We start from the raw sequence: 20,816 nt of genomic DNA, 5'->3' as shown, positions 1-20,816 counted from the left end.
ACTTCTCAGAGGTAGCAATGCCACAGTGAGGAGGGGATGTGGGAAGTCACCATCCAGCACTGCCAGCAGTTCAATCCACCTGGTGCTTTAATCCAGGTACAGGGATTCAGTGTTTCCCCCTCCAGAACATCAGTATTTGCTAGTGAAGTCTCTTGCTCCGCACAGGCAAAAAAAATGGGGTTTTCAGGCACTTCCTTGGGTATTTCTTTAACAAGTCACAGTCCAAATGTGTCTGTGAGCAGGAGTTGCCCCTCAGGGCAGGCAGTGGGTTGCAGTGGGCACTCCATGAGCCACCTGCCGTGGTGCATTGCTGGCCAGGCTGGAAAAGTTCTCCCACTTTGCTCAGCCAGGCCAGCAGAGACTTTTCTAGAAATATCTGTAAATGAATAGCTGCCATCAATCATTGTCATTCCTTTATTTCATGTCTCCTGATGAGGTTGACTAGTGTCATTGTTTGTTACTGTCCAAACCACATCTTCATTCTTGTAATGTCAAGCAGATATGACAAGCACACATTTTCCAGATGAGTAAGATACAAAGTCACCTTTTAATTTACAGTTGTTTGGGTTTTTGTTTGTTTGGTGGATTTTTATTTTCTTGCAACAGGGAAATGTGTTGTAAATTTCAGTTGCCTTTGGTACTAAAACAAAGTCACTCATTAATGAAAAGAAACAAACTGGAGTAAGAAATTCTTACAATAAAATGGCTACCTAAAGCCTTTTATAACAAGAATTCTTTTATGGAGCTTGTCCCCCGCTATTAACTTCACTGCTCTCAAAGCGAAATCTGCCAAAATTATTGCTGGAGCAAAAGAAATGCAGAGAGCAGGGAAATACATTTAAGAAAAAAAAAAAAAAAGAATGAGAGATTTGACTGGTTTGTCTCTTCCTTTTTAAATAACAGATAGATTAAGAGAAATACAGCCCTCAGAGAACCAAAGAGTGGGACAGTCCTTTGGTTTCCTTGATTCTTGTTACTGTGAAATCTTTGTGTTCCTGACACTGGCAGATTTTTAAGATTCTGATTTCAAACACATGTAGGGAGGGTGTGTATGACAGGGGTCCAGTTAATGGAGTCAGCACAAAATGCAAACTGGATAAAAATGGACAAAATAAACCCAGCAGTATTTTAAAAAGGCAGTAATGCAGGGGACCAAATGTTCTATAAAAGGCCAGAGTCTGCAGTTTTGCAGAAGAAAGGTTTGTGGAGCCTGTGCTGGCCATGTCCCTCCACTGGCAGCCTCCCTCCTGAGACCACCATCGAACACCTTTCAGCTGCAGTTGTGTGCAGCTTGTCTAAATATGTAAGATAACTTTTGTGGGCCTGCAGCAGCATTTCAGCTGGGGCCCCGAACAAAGAAACACCAGCAAGCTTGGCACGGCACCTTGGGAAGGGATTGCAAATTACTGGAGCATCATATAACTTTCTTTCTTTGGTTTCTCCTTCCTTTTTAGCTAGAGTAACAGAGCAGGGTCAAAAAAGCAGCTGTATTTGACTGAAACAATTAATTTAAAGTACTTTAAAATTGGCTGTACAGTTTGGGTGTGAACATTAGCAATTCTTGTTTTGTACTTTAAAGTCACATTCAAACTGTATAGGCCATTTTGAAAGAAGGTGGATTAAACATAAAATTTATTTCAGATGTTGGCATTATTGTAAATTGCAGATATTTGTCTGAAGCAGAGTAATAATATATTTAGAGCTGTTATTTTCTTTTTTGTGTTGCCTACGAAGTTTAATGTTTTTGGTATAATTTGATTAATGAATTTCATTTTTAAAAGTGAGCCCATTGGAAAAATCAAATGCAAAAATAATTGCAAAGTGTATGGGATGTTTATTTAGAATAATTAAGGGAAGATGAGTTTAGTATAGGATTGACTTCTTTAACCTGCTCCTTATTTTTAAGAATTTTGGCCCAATTAAGCATCTGGCCCAGAGCTGATACTCCAATTAAAAGAAATACACATTTGTATTCCCATTCTCCACAGACATCTCCAGTTCCCATTGTGACAGCTGTGTCCCCTGGGTGGGTGATGTGCACCCACCCAGCCCTGCATCTCTGCTGGTGCAAAATGGTTTGGCCATGCAAGAGCTGAGGCGCTGGGCTGTGCAGGGAGAGCTGCAGCTGCTCATCCTCCTTCCCATGGCAGAAATCCACATTTTAAATCACTGACTGAGCAGAAGTCATGTGCATAATGCTTTTCTGGTCACTTGAGCTCACACAGTGCCATGTCTGATGTCTCTCTCTTCATGTGGTTGTTCTGATGAGGAGAGATTTGGGGCAAATGAGCTTTCGAGCAGGCACCCAACGGAAGATGTGGCTTCAAAGTGTTTAATGAAAGTAAAATTGCCCCTGATTATGGCCAGTTGTGAAGGACATTTAATCACTGTGTCTGTTCTCACGCTTGTCAGGGAAGTGTTTGTGCCCCTGCCTTGGGCAGGGTGATTGTAAAAAGCCCAGCCAGACCCTCAGCTCTGTGGAAGCCAGCGGCACTTCAGTCGGTTCCCACCAGCAGAAGGTCTGCTCTGTGCCCACCTTGCTCAGAGAATGTAATATGGGAAAAAGCTTATTAGTCTGGAATAAAAAATACTCATTTCAAACATGCTTTCTAGCACATATGCTCAAAAAGGTTCACCAGCTAAAGGGCTAGAGGACTCTTCCAATTTCCAGCTGATTTACTCGGCTCTCAGAGCCTCGTTGGCTGAGCAGGAGGATTGACAGTGTATCGGGGCTCCTAATTGAAAAGTAATAAAATCTCTGAGCAAAACTGGCAAATGAAGGCCTCCAGCCAATTTGTCAGCTTGCAGTCAACTCCGAGGAGCCGGGCAGAGCAGCAAGCCATTAAAAATAGTCTGATAATAGCTGCTAAAACATTTTCCGGGCACCGGGGATGGAATGAAAACAGCACAGCCGAACTCTTTGGGAGCGAATGCAATCAAATCCATCTTGGCCCAAAGGGACAGAGACAATGGGGCAGAAAGCTGTCAAAACAGACAGGAGCCAGTCTGTGCTGCAGGCCACAGGGCTGGGTGGGCTTCACATCCCATGGCCAGGGAGGCTGCAGAGGTGCCATGGAGGTGATGTGCTCCCCAGGGAGGTTGTTCCCATCCCCTGAGCCAGCCCTTGTGCTGCCACCTCACTCAGCACCATCAGCAGCTGCTTCTGCCCTGGTGCTGAATGCACAGCAGGGAGAGGGAGGGGTTTGGGTCCTGGGAGAGAGGCTGGGTTAGGAGTCAGCAGGGCCCCAGCACATACAGGGGAGCAGACCCTCAAAAATTAATCCTCTGTAGGAAAAACATCAGTGTTTATTCAGTGTGGTTGTAGTGAGGAAAATTGCCAGCTACAGCTGAATTAAGTATTGCTAGCAGCTAATTGAAATGTTACATGTTTCAATTTGTCTGATTTCTTTCCAGTGAGTGATGTTATTTATACAGTTTGTATATAGATAACGACAGACTATACAGAAAATGTAAAGATTGCTACCAATGATCATTACTATGTGAGAGCACTGACACAAATGAGGTATTTGGAAAGACATACCATCCTTCATGGCTAAATATTGAATAGAAAAACATATATCAAAGAACATTCTCACTGTCATTTAAAACTTTTTTTTTTCTTTTTAATTAAGGATTTTTGGGTTTTTTTTTCTGGTAAAGAGGGATTTTGTTTTAAAACAAATACAGTTACCATATACTCCTGCTGCGGAAAACTGCATTTTTGTGTCCTTTCAGCCACATTGTTTCAAGGCCACCCAGTTCCCCTAGGAGGCTATAAACAGGGGAAGGATTTAAATCCTATTTTCTTTGTCGAGGATTTGGCAAGAACCCATATAGTAGGAAGCTGAGCACAGACAAAACCAAGTGAAAGGTGTCCTTTAATTCCCCAGTGGCTGCTAGAACAAAACCTGCTCCCAGCGGGGTCCTGGCTGGCCGCACCCAGGCTGGCTTGGAGGCTTCATTTCAACTGCTGAATTCGGTGTAGTTTAGTTAACCATGTTGAGATTAATTAATTAGCCCCTAGGAGTTAGTGCCCATAAACGTCACCCAAAGCAGAGAAGTGTGAATACGTTGAGGCTGTTAATTCACCCAAAAATGGCAGCTTGTAATCTAGGCAGAGGAAATTCAGTCTCTCCATCGGGATGACTGGCAGCTCCGACGCTCTGTCGGGTTACTGCCTCTGTGACAACAAACTACATATCAATTTAACTTCTTAGCAATGCTTAAAAGAGCATCTTTTTATTTCAGTGAGGTAGCATTTAAAGTTGCTGTTAGGAAAAAAAATTGCCGTGGGGAAGACAAACATTGGCATTTGGAGAAAGAACAACGTAACTGGTGTGATACCTAGAAAACCTAGTAAATGTAGAGGGAAAAAGCTGTAACTTCATTAGAATGGCAGAATCTATTACAATTAACCACAAGTATCTAAATAGGAGCTAATTTACTCATGTGAGCCAAAATTCTGTTAACTCATAGCCTATTGTAAGATGCAGAGTGAATTCATACGTTTGTGTTCTGGTTTTAAGTACAGAATAAATGCACTATAATGAGCAGTTGACAAGATGTTAATTCTAAAATCTTTTGCCTAGATACAATAATATAGTCCATAACTGATGCAAGTTGACAATGGGAGTGAAGTGTACTGTATAGCCTGCAAAGAGAAAACTTAATGGCAATGGAGGGAAGAGGAGATACTTGGCTTTCATGCTTCATACTGTATATTTTTTTCTGTTATATTTGTCAACTAAAATGTCTTATATCTCTCTAAATGGTGTCTTTCTCTATATGTATAAATGAACAGATGCAGATAGAGCTCAAAAGCATGGCATGGATGAATTTATCTCTTCCAATCCCTGTAACTTTGACCACGCTTCACTCTTTGAGATGGTTCAGCGCCTCACTTTGGACCACAGACTTAATGATTCCTATTCTTGTCTGGCAAGTATATTCTTTGGTCTCTAGTGATATAAACATCAAGCAGCAAAGTCAAAGCTAGTGCGACTGGGGGCTAATCCCCCTGTTGCTGGAAGATTGACTTCTGTTTACACCAGGTTTGAATTTGGCCCAGAGGTATTTTCTTTTGAGAGGCTGCCTGCAGTGAACTGACTGCTGTTCTTCTCCAGTCGCACTGTCTTTATAATTTCTGTTTGCAATGTTTAAAATGTTTCTTCCTGCAAAGAGAAACTCCAGTGTGGGAATGTGAAGTAGAGAGCAGTGTTTTGCAGCCTCCTGCACTGCCTTCCAGAGTCTTCTGGATGAAAGAACAGGGAAAAGATGACTGTCTGGTACCACCTCCCATGTCAATGGAGTCCCACCAGGAATAACTGTGGCCCAGCTTTGTGTCTCTTTATGAGCAGGGGTCCCAAGCAGGTAACAGATGGGACTGTGTGGATAACTGCAGTGCTGCTGCAGTCTGTCCATGCTCAATAGTTGCATGCCCATCCTGAGTACTCCCATGTGCAGCAGTTGCAGTTCTTTGCCCACTGTAGGACAGTGGCACTGAGATGTTCCAGGACAGCTTGTAGCCTTTGGCTGGGGTGCAGCGCTTGGGGACTCTTATGTCCTATAAGGGCTTAAATAACAAATAACCAATGAGCAATTAATTTTTAGCAGTTTCAGTGAGGAGGATGAAGAGGCTCTTAGTTTTTGAGAAAACAACAGGATTCATCCTTTCTGGAGCATCCTGAAACAGAGGACATGTCCTGAACATGGCATGGGACAGGTTCTGACCTGCTGCCCTCCCACTGTTGCACGGGGTGGCACGGGGGTGTCATGGTGGGCTCCTTCAGCAGAAAGACCACGCTGTGCCAAGAGCCTTTGCCAGCTGTGCAGTCCCTGCAGCTCCTGAGTGCCTTGCTGTTAAAAGCAGCAACCTGGGAACACAGCTGAGCAGTTGGCAAGGAGGCTGTCAGTCTCAAATCTGCCCTCCATGTCCCCCTCCACCATGGTGCTCCTCTCCCTGCCCTGCTCCTTGTACCACACAAAGGGCCAATCTCCTCTGAAGGACTGAGGTCCAGTAAATGCCACTAGCAGTAATGAATTGTCACCTTCCTAAGGAGAGGCAGAGCTAGGAGGAACAGTTGTGGACATCCCCTGAGGTAAGGATGGGTGGGGGAAGGCTGCACTTTACCTGCAGATTCCCAAGTGGTACAAGTAGGCTTGGTGGGAGCATTGTCAGACCTGCAGCAGGTTCCTCACTGGTTCCATCAAGGTCCTTGCTCTGGCAGGCAGTGACTTTGGCATGCAGCTTCTGCTCCCCACGCATGGCTGACCCTAGGAAGACCATCCCCATCCATGCATGTCTGAGAGGTTGGCTTGCTGCTGGTTTGTCTCTGTGCAGTCTTGGGCCTGGTGAGAAAGCTGTGGCCATTGAACTGAACTCATGGAGAGGTGAGAGGCCATCACTGAAAATGATTAACAATGTTTTTCTTCAAGAAACCCACCAGCCGCACTTCTGCTTGTTATGGAGATGTTTAGGCCCTTGCTAGAAGCTACCAGAGCGGTGGAGCTCCCCTCAGCACCAAGACTCATCCTCTTCAGAGTGGAGCATCACCAATTAACCATCTTCTTTCAAATCACCCATTGCAGTGTTGTAAGGAACAGAATAATGGCCTGTGTTCACCTATGCTTGGTTTCACGTGCTTCTTGACTTACTTTGCCATGTTTTTGTCCTGATGATGGTGTAAAAACAGAGTGCCCTCAAAAACTGCAAAGAGCTCCCACTGTTCTTGCTGTGCCATTGGAATGTTGGTGATAGCACTGTGCTGAGTTGGCTGGAGGAGCTGTGAGCCCGTGGTAAGCCTGCTCTGTCCACTGTGTGCCACTGGGCGATTCTTACTCCCTACAGGACGTTCCATGCAAGGTCCCACAGAGTTTTGCCTCGTCACACCTCTTGTTGTTTTCAAATGTGGACGTGGAGGTGCCAGGGAAGACTTAACCCTGGCACAGAGGATAACTCAGCATTGCTTCCTTTCTGTGGAACCAGGTTAAACAACACTATTGTGAGCCCAGTCGCAGGCTGAGCCAGGCATCCCTAGGAAAACAAAGAGCCTGGCTGACTCATCCCAGCCATGGCAGAAGTGATGTTTACTGGCAGAGAGCTCTGTGCTGGGGAGGGGGAAGAACACTTTCTACAGAGCTTGCACAGGGGTCTTGCCCATCATCCACAAATTGCTAATACAGTCACACTCAGAGGATTTCCTGGACTTCTGAGAAGAGTATTTAGCTGTTCCAGCTTAGTATGGACCCTACGCATGCGTGGGTCTTCATTCTTTCACTTGGACGTGTGTGTTGTTTCTGAAACTGCCCTCCAACTCTTCCCAAGACTTCCCTACCCACTGCCAGCATCCAGCTCACACAGCCATCTCTCTGCTGGAGCTGTATTGCCCATGATGTGTCAGCATTCGTGTAATTTGTATTATACAGCACATCACGTACCACAGGAAGGTCTTCAGAGTACCCACCCTGAGATGATGTGAAGGAGGCAGGTTAAGAGATCCATGAAGCAGGCCACCAAGATTAAATTCTCTTAGATTTCCTATGATAAATGGGAAAATTCAGCTACTGAAATGTGTAATTTCCCTCACAAACTCTGGTTTTCTCCAAAGTTGCATTTGCCTCTAGACAACCGGCCTGTGTGTCACCAGCCCTGATTCAGACTTGCTTTTCCCAGCTCCAGAGCTCCCCTGGCATTCCCTGCTGGTGCCTGGGATGTGCCTCCTTATCAGAGCAGTTCAGCCTGCTGAACAGTCAGTGGAGCTCCCTGTGCTCTGTGCCCTTTCTCCATTGTCCCTTCTAGGTTTCCTCATTGGGGACAATCTGAGGCCACACTGAGCTGCACCTATCTACACTGCGGACAGACATCCCATGTGTGGCAGCTGCATTTGCCAGGCTGGCTGGGTGCCAGCTTGTTGGGCCAAGCAAATCTTCAGCAAGAGCCAGAATCTGCCTGAAGATGTTGGGGATCTCTTTGAATACTGCTTTTCATCAAACCTTGGGGATTTATCTAGGGCTGTGGGGAGCAGCATTTACTTGCTCCATTGGATCCCCATTCCACAGCAAGTGTTTTATTTCCTACCTCTACCATGCAAGTGAAGACCTCCTGGTCCTCCTGGGGCTCTGGATCTGCTGCCTGTGCTCTCCTGAGGTCTGGGGCTCATCACTGAACCTCTGATCTCTGCTCATGCTTCCCCTCATGGCACCATGGCAGCAACTATGGGTGTTTACCATCTTCCCTTCTGTTCTCCTGAGAACATCACAGACCCCAGCTCAGGGGAGCAATGTGGCATGCTCCAGATCGCTGGGTTCAGCCTCTGCTTCCTTTGCCTCAGACTCTGATACTTGACTCCAGTGAAATCAGTGCCAGCCTTCCCATCACTGTCAGTAGAGCCAAGATTTCACCCCATAGGGAGACATGAGTTCTTTCTTTGTACTAGGTGAATATAACAATTTCAACTGCACTTCTACCCCTATATCCAAAAACAGAGCAATCATGGCATTTCCATATTTTTACCGTGCCTGATCACCAAAGACACAACAAGAGACAAGAGATGGTCTAAGGATGTAACAAACAGGCAACATAAAGAACGCCAAAATCAAGCATAATACCACCAACCAAAAAGCAGACAAAAATACCATCAAAAGTGGTAAAGGCAAATATACCCCTCCCAAAAAATAGCCTTCCAGAGGGCTGTCCCATCTGCATTGTTCTGTGTCTTCATTTTGAAATGTGCACTTCTAGTGATCCCAGCACTGTAGCTACTCCCTATATCTATCATTTTCCCCTCATTATTTTAATTCTTTTCTCAATCTGTTTTGGAGTTGGCCCAATAAGGATGAGCAAATCCTTCTCTATGTCTTTGAGCTCTTAATTGATATTTCTTCAACTCTTTTCAAAGCAGCTATTTTGGCATCTAGAAAAGATTTGGTGTCATCTGAGTGGTAGAAAATATATTTTAATCTTTCACAGCAGTGTTGTTTCTAAGATGTAGCATTTGGGGTAACAGATGGGGTGGCAAAGAAGTTGCCTATAGGGGCAGTGCTCTGCCTCAACTACTCTCCCGCCCGCTGCAGGAACTTTTCAATTAAACGATGAAAGATTTTGCAGCTTGATGCATTCCAGAGCTGCGTCTTAGCAATTGTTTAGCACCCAAATTTCCATGTAAATATTGACGGTTTTGCAGTGTTTGAAAAGCAGTCTATGAGATTATTCCTGTTCTCGTTAGCCCCTCTCCTGAAGGCAGAGGCACGCTCCACTTCAGCTGTCCCAGGACCTTCACCAGAGCCATCCCCTTGCAGGGAAGGGCGTCCTCCTTGGGAGTCTGGACATTGCACCACAAGCCTTGTGTCACCAGCTCCTCAGGGTGATACAAAGAGATGGTCTGAGCTTCCTGGGTGTGTAAAGGAATCCTGCTCTTCAGCTGAGCTCCCCTTGTTTCAGTGCCAAGGAGCTGGGCGATGTCAGAGCATGTCGCCAGCAGCACGCAATAAGGAAATAAGGACAATGGAAACGTCCCTGTCTGATACTGCAGAATTGCCTTTCTCCATCTGCAGGACGTTCCTACCTGCCAGATGCAAGAGAAGTCATTTTTCAGTGCAATCCTCTGTCCTCCTCCCCCAGATCAATCTTCCTGCTCCTGGCCAAATGTACAATCCCATCCCCAGAATGAGACTACTGTTTCACACTGTTTAAATAACCAAACCTTGACATCTCTTAAAGGTGTCTTTTTCTTCCTTTGTATATTTTTGCTGGGCACTGACATGAACTGGCCTAACTTTTCAGCATTTTAAATGACATTTCCCTTTAATGGTAGCATAATATGTTTTTGTTAATAGTTGCACTGAGTATATGCTGTGTTTGAGTGATGATGTGCAGACTGTATTGTTTGAGTGACCTCTCTCCTTTTTCCTTAATGTGGCCTTAGGTTTGTATTTCTTTTTATTAGAACAGTTGACCACTACACCTCCAAGTGTGATAGCCTTTGTATTTAATAACTTATATTTAAAATCAAGTCTCTTTATTTCTAAACAGGGCTGGTTTAGTCCTGGCCAGGTCTTTGTGCTAGATGAGTATTGTGCACGTAATGGAGTGAGAGGCTGTCACAGACATCTCTGCTACCTCAGAGATTTGCTAGAGCGCGCAGAAAACGGAGCTATGATTGACCCCACCTTACTTCACTACAGCTTTGCCTTTTGTGCATCACATGTTCATGGCAACAGGTAAGGAATTCTTCTTGGCTAGCAGTGCCCTGCCAACAAGAGATGACTTTGTCAAATACAGGTTTCCTTGGATAATGCACAACAGTCCCCAATTTGTTTTCACAGTGGATGTTTGGCAGCAGCACTTCTAGTGGCATAGTCGGTTTGTTTGTTTGTTTCATTGCTTGTTTAATGTAAGCAGTAAAAATGCACATAGAGGATCCAGAAATGAAGGTTTTTAACTTACTTGCCCAGGCACTTGCTAAGATGCAGTTCTGAACACGATGCAGTTGCAGTCCCTGTGACTGTCACGGGTTGAATAAATGGAAGTAAATGATACACTGTGCTGATTTAATTGCTGTGCGAGAGGATCTGACAAGTTGGAGCAGTGAAATTTTCAGCAGTATCAAACTTCAGTGCTCAGAAGGGCTTTAAGCCCTTGGGCACCCGTGGCTCATTTAAAGACCACGTGACATCAGTTCAGAAATTGCTTAGACATAACTGGAAATTTTATCTTGCTCTGTTACAAAGCAATTTCAGTTTCAGAAGAAGACAGTTCCTTTCTCTCAAATGTGACAAACCTTTGATGGGAGGAACTGGAGCTGTGTTTTTCCCCCCTCTCCGTTTATTTTGTTGACAGCTGTAGCATCTATTGCAGCTTCTTTTTCTGCTTTTTTCTGTTAATGTTTGTTGTATATTTTGCGATATCACTTTGTATCTTACATATGTTGCTGAAGAAAGGATTGTTAAGAAATAATTAGGTGTTTTCATATACCTCTGGTAAATACCACCCTGAATTACGACATGCATTGCCCAGGTTTCACATTGCAAGGCTGTCGCTTGCTTTTGCAGTTACTTTCATACATCTTGTCATGGAAACCAAGTTTTGCTTCCTTAGTTTCTTTTTTAGTTCTGACTTTCCGTTGCTCATTCGTTCTTTCTTTGCCAATTGTTATGTGATTTCAGTTGTTTCCTTTCAGTTTAATTTCCTTTTGTTTTATTTTGAGGTTTTTCATTCTTTCTTCTTATTTCTTTCACTTTTGCTGCCGGCCTTGCCCCCCACATTTCAATCATTCCCCCAAGCCAACTCATGGCAGAATTACTTGGTGGGTCACAGCCAAGTGCAGACGGTGAGGGGGGCAAAGCCTCTGCCGCTGAAACGGAGACAAAAAAGGATTCCAAAAAGGAGTCCAAAAAAAAGAAGGAGCCCAAAACCCAGCCGAATCCAGAGCCGAAAAGGTAAGCGAAAGTGTGCAGTGCACAGGAGTGTGTTGCAGAGGGCTTCTCAATCACTGAGCACACTGGGCAGCTGCACCCCCATGGCTCAGGGAGATCTGACTCCAGCATTTGGGTCTCATGCTCTCCTGGGAGCTGGATAGCATTTGGGCACCCAAGTCCCACAGGGGATCAGAGACTGAGGTTTTTAGGTGTGTGTTTAGAAGATGGCTCACATGGTGTTTAGGGGATGGCACCAGCCAGTAAAAGTGGCTGCCCTATTGCCCTTTGTCCTAGGCAGGACTCAGCAGACAGCTGGTTTGGGAACAGGACTTGGCTCAAAGCCCATCTGGCCCATAACAGAGAGGAGGTGGGATGCTCATCACAGCTACCCCATGTACCTCTGCACAGGGTCCAGCACAGCCAGGGCTGAAGCTTCCTCTTCATCAGGGTTGGTGGCAGGAGGTATCTAATGGTATGGACCAAGGTCACAACCTCCCATTCCCTCTCCATGAGGCTGGAGAGTTTTGGACTCAGGAAAATGTCGTGCTCTCAAGCCAGTCCCATGCTGTTCAGCTGTCCAGGGCTGTGTGTGGCTGCTGCACTGTATGAGGACCTGTTGGGCACTGTGAGAGGGACAATTTGGCCATGGATGGGCTGTTCCAATCACTCATTTAAAATATTCCAAGAAAGGAATGAGGTGTCTTGCTGTGACTTAGTTGTCTTTAGTTGACTTCACATCCGAAAGCTGAAGGTTCATGTTCCTTCTTGGTCTGTGCTGTCTCTCTGTTGCCTGGGGATTGCGGGAGGCTCTGTGTGGGAGCTGCAAGGCTGCAGCATTGCGCGTTCCCACCAAGGGCAGGCTCTGTTTAACACCCAACAGTTTGCTATGGAGTCTGCGGGGTGCAGCGTCTGGCTTTTGGTACCAGAAGGTCACAGAAAGGGACCACAGGAGGTCTCGGAGGAAAACGCGACTGCTTATCTCTGTGTCTACTCTAAGCAATCTGAATATCTGAGTGGAAGAGTCATGATTTCTTTTCAGAGAGCTGTTGAGGCCACATGCATCATGCATTTGCGAGCTGGCTGGCAGAGAGCGATGGAAAGCCAGTATTAACCAGGCAGTCCTTACTGGCAGTTGTGATGTGTGTAAAGCCATGCTCACTTTAGCTGTGTCCCTCCCTCCCTCCCACCCACCTGCTGCGTCCATACATTGCTCATTGCCTTATGACTGGCCCTGCTCTCCCCAGGAAACTTACAGCTCATGGCAGAGCTGAAACTTTCCATGTAAAAGTTGTCAAGGTGGCAGATCTGCCCCAGGACCCAGCACAGCACCCAAGAGAACATCTTGGAGTGGCCATGTATTGCATTGTTGTTGGGATGCACAGTGGTCTGGGAAAGACTGAGTTACAAGACGTTTTTGTGTTTAACAAAGGCTTCTTTTTCCATCAAATCTGAAAAAGTGTTGATTTTCTTCATAAAGAAGAGTTCCTTCACTTTTAGACAGTAAACACCCCTGAATGGGTGGTTTAGCTTTCCCCAGGTGAAGTTGGCTGTCAGACAGAATATGCCACCCAGTAATGAAGGTCGAGCAGGGAGATAATTTCATGTGGCTATCAATCTCCTGTATTAGCAGCAGACAGTGATGGAGCTGAGGTGGGCTGTCTGTTTGTATCGTGTTTGCATAAGGTCAGGCAGCGAGACAACAGTCGCTCGCAGTCAGCGGGAAGTGCAGGCAGGCTGTGGATGCTGAGGACAGCCTGAAGGTCAAGGCTGACAGGATGACAGGTGTCAGTGTGGGGATGATGCCTCCTCGCCCGGCCGGCCCCCGCCTCGGCAGCGCGGCCGCGCGCAGCCAGGACGGGAGCAGGAAGGCTGCTGCTGGAAATGCAGCCCCAGCTTGGGGCTGGCCCTGCGGCTGCAGCAGGTGAAGTGGTCAGAATGGGGTTTTGTGAACAGTTTGGAGCCCTGTTGGCTTACATGTCAGAGTTTGGTCTCCCCTCCTTTGGGCTCATGTATCTTATTCAGACCTCTGACATGATCTCTCCATACCAAGGCTGTAAATCACTGCTATTTGCATGGCAGCCCACATAATTTTTCTTTTAATTTTTCACAAGTAGAAATTTCTACTTGTGAAATTCACAAGTAGAAATGGAGTTAAATGTAAATTACTTACCCTAAGTTTCACCTCCTGAGACACCTGACTATGGAAGTGCAGGGTGTGAGGAAAACAGTGACCAGCAAGAGCAATATCCACATGGTTTACTGTCCTCAGGTACTTGCTCTTCACTGAGACTGAGAAACTCAATGCTTTTTAATTGTTGTGGTCACTCATTAGTTGATAATGGGGTTTTGTCCACTTGGTATCACAGGATGCCTTTTACAAAGACTTATCATTATAAAAAACTGTTATTTCTGATGTATTTACATAGGTGACAGGTAGTGAAGGCACAGAATTATCCAGACATCCCAACAACACGCCATATGTTTATTGATGTATCTTTGGTACCACCACTATGTTGCTTTTCTTTATCAATAGTCCTCCAGAGAACTAGCAAAGACAAGAGCAGGAATGGTTTTGAAAAGACATTGTGATTTGGAATAAAATTGTGAAAGGGTTTACATGGCCACCAAGATCCTTCCCTGCCTTCTCTCTCCTTGTTTTCACGGTTCTCATGTCAGAGGGCTGTGGCAGTACTGCCAGTGTTGTTTGACACGCAGAGAAGTGATGTGTTAGAGGAACCTCACTTCTTCCCTGTCTGCACATGAGAGAAGTATTGTGGAACAAAAATTTGAGCTCAGCTCTTCCAGGTCTAAAGTTAGTGCCTAAATCTTGAGCAATAGCTCCTGTCCCTTGCAAAGAAGTGGCTTTCAGAAATGGCCTCGTGCTTTTTTTTTTTAATTTAAGCATAGAATAGCATTATTTATAAATGTTAAAGTTAGCACCATGAAAAATTCTTTTTGTGCTTGTTAATTCTAAACTTTTAAAAATCAGACTTAAATATTGATCATTTGCATGCTAAATATTAGCAGACTGAGCTTATCAAAATCAGGTGCTGGTCTGAATTCCCTCCAGTCTAATAATAACCAAGCACCATAATCTTCTGCAAGTTGTTCAATGACTATTTACCTAGGGTTCAAGCAGCTACAAGTCTCCCTATTAATTAATTTGGTATATTAGTGATTTCCCTTTCTTGTTTAAACTGTATTTTACGGCCTCAAATTTGTTTTCAAGAAAAAACAGGTTTTTTTTAACTAATGTTACCATTAGCTTTTATTACTGTTTTTACAACCCAGCAGAAATATGCTATTGTCATAAACCTTCAGGAATTGAAAACTCTATGTGACATACCTGCAGTTTTCTCCATTGTATTGTAATTGCATATGTGGTCTGTTTCACATAAAGACTTCCACACAGCTAGTTGAAACAACAGAAATGCAGGATTATTTCTGTCCCTTAAGCAGTAAGTACGCTTTATCACGATATCTTCGTGTGCTCTGTGTTGGGTTTCTCGTTCAGGTGCCCTGCCCTGGCTGCAGTAAGGCAGGTTCAGGCTGGCAGGGTGTGATGTCCTGCCCTGTTGTGAGGCGCCAGCTCAGTGTCCCATCCAGCACCGCAGTGACACAGCAGGTGCTCCCTGTGCTGCCTGTCGGATGGGATGCTCTGCCTGTGCTGAAGGGCTGGCTTGGCAGCCACCAGCAGGTCACCAGCTCCGTGCAGGAGGCTGACACGATCCATCACAATGGGTGTGGGATGGCAGGGCTCAGAAACCACCCGGCGCAGTGCGTCAGGGGTGCGGATGGCACATGAGAACCGATGAGCTGTGACTTGGCTCGGCGCTGCGGCGTGGAGGAGAGCCCGAGCGAAGGGAAGGCAGGAGTTGGGAGATTAAAGGGTTCCCATGCTCAGCAGCACCTCATGGGCAGCTGGGGCAGCCCCCAGGAGCTCTGGGGTGAGCAAAGGGCTTCTCACTGACCTTTCCCTCACGGTATGAGTCCCCAGAAGAAAGGGGAGATGGGGAAAATCCATGTTTGCTGAACACACTTTTTTCCTAGGGGTGTAGGCAGGTGGGCTCTTTCAGGTCTGGTCTGCTGGGGGAGATGTGAGAGGCAGCCGTGATCCTGCCCACATCCCCAGAGCCCGTCCTCGTGCAACCGGTGGGACTGAGCAGGCAACTCCTCCCGCGAGGCTGCTGCGAAAGCCTCTCCTGACACATGCCGTCCAAGGCACTAATCATCGATGTTTACTGTATAGCTCATATGTGCTGCACCTGGCAACCAGCAAGGGAGCTGAAGGCAGCACGTGTTTTATATTTGAGTTGTTACTTAAAAAATCAAATTATTTGCATCAGTTTTTGACATTGTTTTTTTTCCCTTGGCTCTGCATGCCAGGGCTCACAGTGCGTGCAAAGATCTGTTTGCTACGTGTAAGCAATATTTTCCCCAGTTTAAAAAAAAAAGAAAGTGTAGACAAGTTAAACATAAAAGGTGTAAAAGATGATATGTCTTTTCATTTAGAAGCCGACGTGGTATTTCATGGAGGCTTATGTCAAAGAGATTAACGCGCTGGAGCTATACTGTATATTTATAATTGCATACAAATGCATGCTATTTCTTCATATATTAGTCTTTGTTAAAAAATCATTTTGATATATTTGTTTTAGCAGCATAACTAGCCCTGGGGGCACCGGGTATAATTAGAAAAGGGCATGGGGGGAGGCGGGACTTGTAGAATAAAGCAGTGGCCTTAGGATCACAGGTCCTAATTATAATTTATAATTAACCCCGGAATTTGCACAAACCATCTAAGCTAAACAAGGACTATCATTTTTGCTGTTTAAATTGCAACCCTTTTTTTTTAATTTCACCACCTGCTTTGTTGATGTTGTTGTTTTTGTGGTTTAAAACTTAAAAACATGGGGGGATTAGGAAAGTGGCATTTAAAACTTTTCATATGAAATATTTACTGTGGGAATTTACTAGTTTAGAGCCAACACAGTGAATCTGCAGCAGAAGGAGTGATCTGAAACTTGTTTACTTATAATTAAAAATCTCGTTAGTTATTTTTCTTGCCTTTTTTGCCCTTCTGCTTCCCTCTCTGCCCACAGCTTCTGCCGTACACCTCAAGTACCCGTGAGCAGGAGCTATAGAGAATTGGATGGAATTGTCTGCACACAGATGGAGACAGTAATGTTGTTTGTCCAACTGAATTCATAGACCCAAACCCATTTTGTCCCTCGTGCATTTGTATATACCATGTACATCCAAAACTTCTGTTCCACCCTTTTGCTCTCCTCTCACTTCTCATCACTGCTTCAGTGCAATAGTGATGTGGTTGTGGATTGTGTGTGAGAACATCAGTTCCTGCAGCTTAGAGAGATGCTGCTCGCTGGTGGAGTTGATGCTTCTGTACATGAGATTTAGATCAAATAGCTAGTATCAAAGTTGAGCTAGAGACCTTTGCTGAAAACAAAATTGCCAATAAGCATCAGAATGAGCTGTGCAGCTTGAGCTTCTCCTGGGGATTTTTTCAGCCCCATCAGCCATGTATCGAAATTGTCTAGAGCACAGAAGTGAATCTTAAATTACAGTGATGCTAGATACCCTTTGTGTTCTTGCAAAAGGGAAAATAAATATGTTCCCTCAGAAAGATTATATTTTCAAAGTATATTTGACTTGAATATTTAATTAGGTTTCAAAATTATCGAGCTAATAAATTAAGTGGAAGGCTTTGGGTAGTGTTTTTCCAGTTCTATCTATATCCTGCATTTGTCACTAATTAATGAGTTTCTAATGCTTCAGCTTCTGGGAAGATGAGCAACAAAGATTAACATAACTAGTAAATCCAAAGATGTGCAACTGGGTTATAGTATTTGAAATTTGACAAAAACATCGGAAGTATTATTATTTGTGACATGGCTCAAGATGGGGGATTGTGAGGAAAGCAAAGATGACAGAACTGGTGCTAACCACTGTGACAACAACTTGAAAAGCAGCCGACATGACATCTTTCCTAACATGCTGCCGAAAATGTCAACTTTGTGAAGGACAGTGAGAAAATGGTTTGCCGAAAATCTGAAAGGTAGATTCAAGAGATGCTCATCATGTCAGATGCAATATAGTCCACAGCTGGGTGAGAAAGGGAGTCCTTGCCATGGTGATGGCTCTCGCTTGGCAGGCCCTTCCAGACATCCACACTGCTCCAAAAATGGCTACAGCTGACCTGTAGATTGTCTCAGGTTTGCATGAGACGTGAGAGTGGCTTGTGCTTACACTCAGCGTGGAGGAACCGGTGGCCAGAGCCACTGGGTTTGTGTCCTCCTGGCTCACAGGAAAGGGGAAGCCCAAAGGATTAAGTTTTCATTGTGTGTGTGTGTGTGTGTGTGTGTGTGTGTGTGGCTTAGAGGTTTGGTTGGCATCCCTTCGGTTGTTGTGACTGGGGCAAAAGCCACATTTGCCAGAGGTTTTCTCTCCACAGCCCACCCTTTGTCTTTGTGTGGGTCAGTGATGCTTCCAGAGCTGCCCCTGCCTGGCAGGACACACCTGGTGCTGTCAGGTCAGCCTGTGCTGGGTGTCCACCATGAGCTGTTACATGGTGAGTGCTCTGAGTGCAGTGAGAGACTGAGATTCATGTGGGAGGGCTGCGACCCAGCCTGAGCTGTCAGATCCTGCCATTAAATCTCACCAGTTGAGGTTATTGACCTAGCAAAGGGTGACACAATTTTCAGACCATTTCCAGTCCCACAGCAAATCACTGCCAGGGCAGGCAGCTTTTACTGCCTCGTTTGTCAGTGCTGATACAATTAACCCAGTGACACTCTGAGCTGTTGTGGGTACAGGGCAAGGACCAAATGCCAAAAGTCAAACGAGGGCTTCAACCTTGCACCTTAATATATGGCATTTATTGTGGTCTGCCTTGAATTATCTCTCTCTGCCTGGGAGCAAACCAGGCACTGTGAGGTGCACAGCATCACAAAAGGCATGGACATCTCTATCTGAATATTAAATATTTTATGGAACTTTGGAATAAATTATATTAAGCATGTTAAGACATTAATTTTTGTTCAATATCTAATTTGGGTTTTTTTGTGGCTTGCTCATTTTTTCAAAATAACTGGTACTAATTAGTTACTAATGAGACCAGATCCATACTTCCAAAATTGTTTATGAAATGTGTTCCCCAACTGAGACATTTTATCCAAGTTTCAGCCTAAATCTTTTTTTCCTGTTTTTTTCCTTAATACACAACTGAATTTGGCAAATAATCAAAGAAAGATTCTGATTAAATGCTGTTTAACTTTAAATACATGCCCTGGTATTCAAGTATTTTTCTGTGTCCATGCTGCAAGTTTTATTTAATGTATATTTAGCTTTAAAATTTTGCAGTAAATATCATCTACGGTTTGCAAGTTCCTCTTCCCAAATGTTTTAATGGTTTATTCACCTGTGTTGGAATATCAGAGTTCATATTTATGATATTAAGAGCTTAGTAAATGTAGGGTCGAGGAGAAGTGATTGCACAGATTTTATAGATTTTAATTTTTTTATAGATTTTTTTTTCTTTTTAAGTTTAGGGCCTTTGATTTTTTAAGAGGAAAATAAAGCCAACCAATTAACCCCTGACAGGAGGTTCATTAGAAGCTTTGTAATCCCTTGCCAAGTCTTTTGTAAAGCCAAACCAGTCTAGTACTGCGGATTTATGCAGCTTAAGCTGAACACTGGGGGAGGCCTTTAAGTAAGAACATTTGTTCAATTTTAAGATGTCTTACATTACCTCAAGATTGCCTGTGCCAGCAGAGTTGCCCAGGAGCACGCAAATGCTGAGACTTTGCTCTGCAGCGATGGAAGCAGAGCCAGTGATTGTGTGCCTGGCCGATGCCTTTGGTGGATGGGTGGATCAGAGTCGCTCCCTCCTCCTGCCTGGGATGCTCTGCACGGCAGGTTTTGCCATGTGGGTGTGGGGGAGAAGGAGGGGATTGGGAGTGTTGGCACCAGCAGAGGTGCAGGACAGAATGGCACAGGGATCAGGGCATTATCCAGCCCCCAGGAAGAGCCTCAGCAGGGATTGTCTGCACACTGTGCTCCGTGAAAGATGAGAAATGCCCCAAGGCAGCACGACCTGGGTGTCTCACAACACACTCCTGTGCACTCCTCAAATAGAGGGGCATCAAGTAGTCTGAGAAAATTTGAGATAAATTGCATAATGTGTTCGTTTTTATAAATTAAAATTAAACTACTGAAGAGGCATTGCATTTCCAATGCAAAATGCATGTCACTCTTCAGGCACATTTCGACAGAATATATTGAAGATGGTTCACTTCAAGAAACCTCTATAATGGGGTGATTCAGCAGCTAGGAAAGAGTGCAGAATTTTATATTCTGTTTATATCCATGTCATTGATATTCTTTTATACTGTGAATTGTGTTAAATTAGCAGCTGAATTTTTCTGAAGAAATTCAGACCCTATTTTGCCAGCAACCGGCTCAATCCTGACATGAGAGCTGGCATTGTACTCTCTGTATATACCTTTATTTTGAGGGAAATCTGCTTTTCCCAACTTCTTTAATAATAAAAATAAGGCGGGGGGGGGGGTATCCACATCTAGGTTATCACTGTGAGAGAAGATACTTGTCTATTTGTTTATTTTTGATACTTTGGCAGCGGTGCTGCTGCAGCCACCCCTCTGTCGGCATGGCACATCCTCTGCCCTGGGTCTCAGAGTTGCTGAGGGTCCTTTTGGAAAGGACAGCGTGCTGTGGGATGAGATCCCAGGGTGCTGAGGTGGAGTCTGAGTCATTGTGGCATTTCTCCTGCAGGCCTGACGGGATAGGAACGGTGACCGTGGACGAGAAAGAGCGTTTCGAAGAGATCAAGGAGCGGCTCCGGGTGCTGCTGGAGAATCAGATCACACATTTCAGGTAAAGGCACAGAGCCCAGGCTGAATGCGAGAAGAATGATTTCCTCACAGCTCCCTCCTATAAGCAGCAAAGCCAAAAGGCAGGTTTTGAATGCACACAGGAATTTTGCATAAGTGACACAGACCTACACAGGGCAGTGAAGCATGTTTATAGCTGCCGTGTGATTTTAAATATATATCCTTTAAAGGATATTTCAAACCATCTTGCTCCCATAGGCATGGTAAAGCTGTGGATTTTGTCTAAAATATAACAACAAAAAATCTCTTATCCTTATCCTCTTATTTCTCTGTTCCTCTCTGCTCAGTTATAACCCATTTACCTTCTCCCTAGAGTTGACAGGCAGGGCTTTCTGCAGGGATGTCACAGTACGGAAAGATACCCCCAAAAAAAGGGATGAATGGCCCCCAGCACACTGGTCAGGTCAGGCAGGCTGTGCATATTCACACAGATGGGTGATGTGCATTACCTACACCCTGGTGCATTGCCAG

At 44.8% G+C, this 20,816-nt stretch overlaps 1 protein-coding gene across 10 annotated transcripts in view; it reads left to right on the top strand.

The window, feature by feature from the left end:
- Positions 1 to 20,816, top strand: part of CADPS (calcium dependent secretion activator) — a 203,784-nt gene that overhangs the window by 112,757 nt on the left and 70,211 nt on the right. For all 10 annotated transcript variants that reach the window (XM_058813144.1, XM_058813143.1, XM_058813147.1 and 7 more), the window contains exons 12-14: positions 4,802 to 4,938; positions 10,031 to 10,218; positions 20,227 to 20,328. In XM_058813144.1, coding sequence (XP_058669127.1) covers positions 4,802 to 4,938; positions 10,031 to 10,218; positions 20,227 to 20,328 — 427 coding nt within the window. The remainder of the gene's footprint in view (positions 1 to 4,801; positions 4,939 to 10,030; positions 10,219 to 20,226; positions 20,329 to 20,816) is intronic.

This window comes from Ammospiza caudacuta, chromosome 12 (assembly GCF_027887145.1).
Source record: "Ammospiza caudacuta isolate bAmmCau1 chromosome 12, bAmmCau1.pri, whole genome shotgun sequence".
In the NCBI taxonomy this organism is placed as follows: Eukaryota; Metazoa; Chordata; class Aves; order Passeriformes; family Passerellidae; genus Ammospiza; species Ammospiza caudacuta.
The sequence above is the reverse complement of the archived record's forward strand: the minus strand, read 5'-3'. Positions and strand labels throughout refer to the sequence as shown.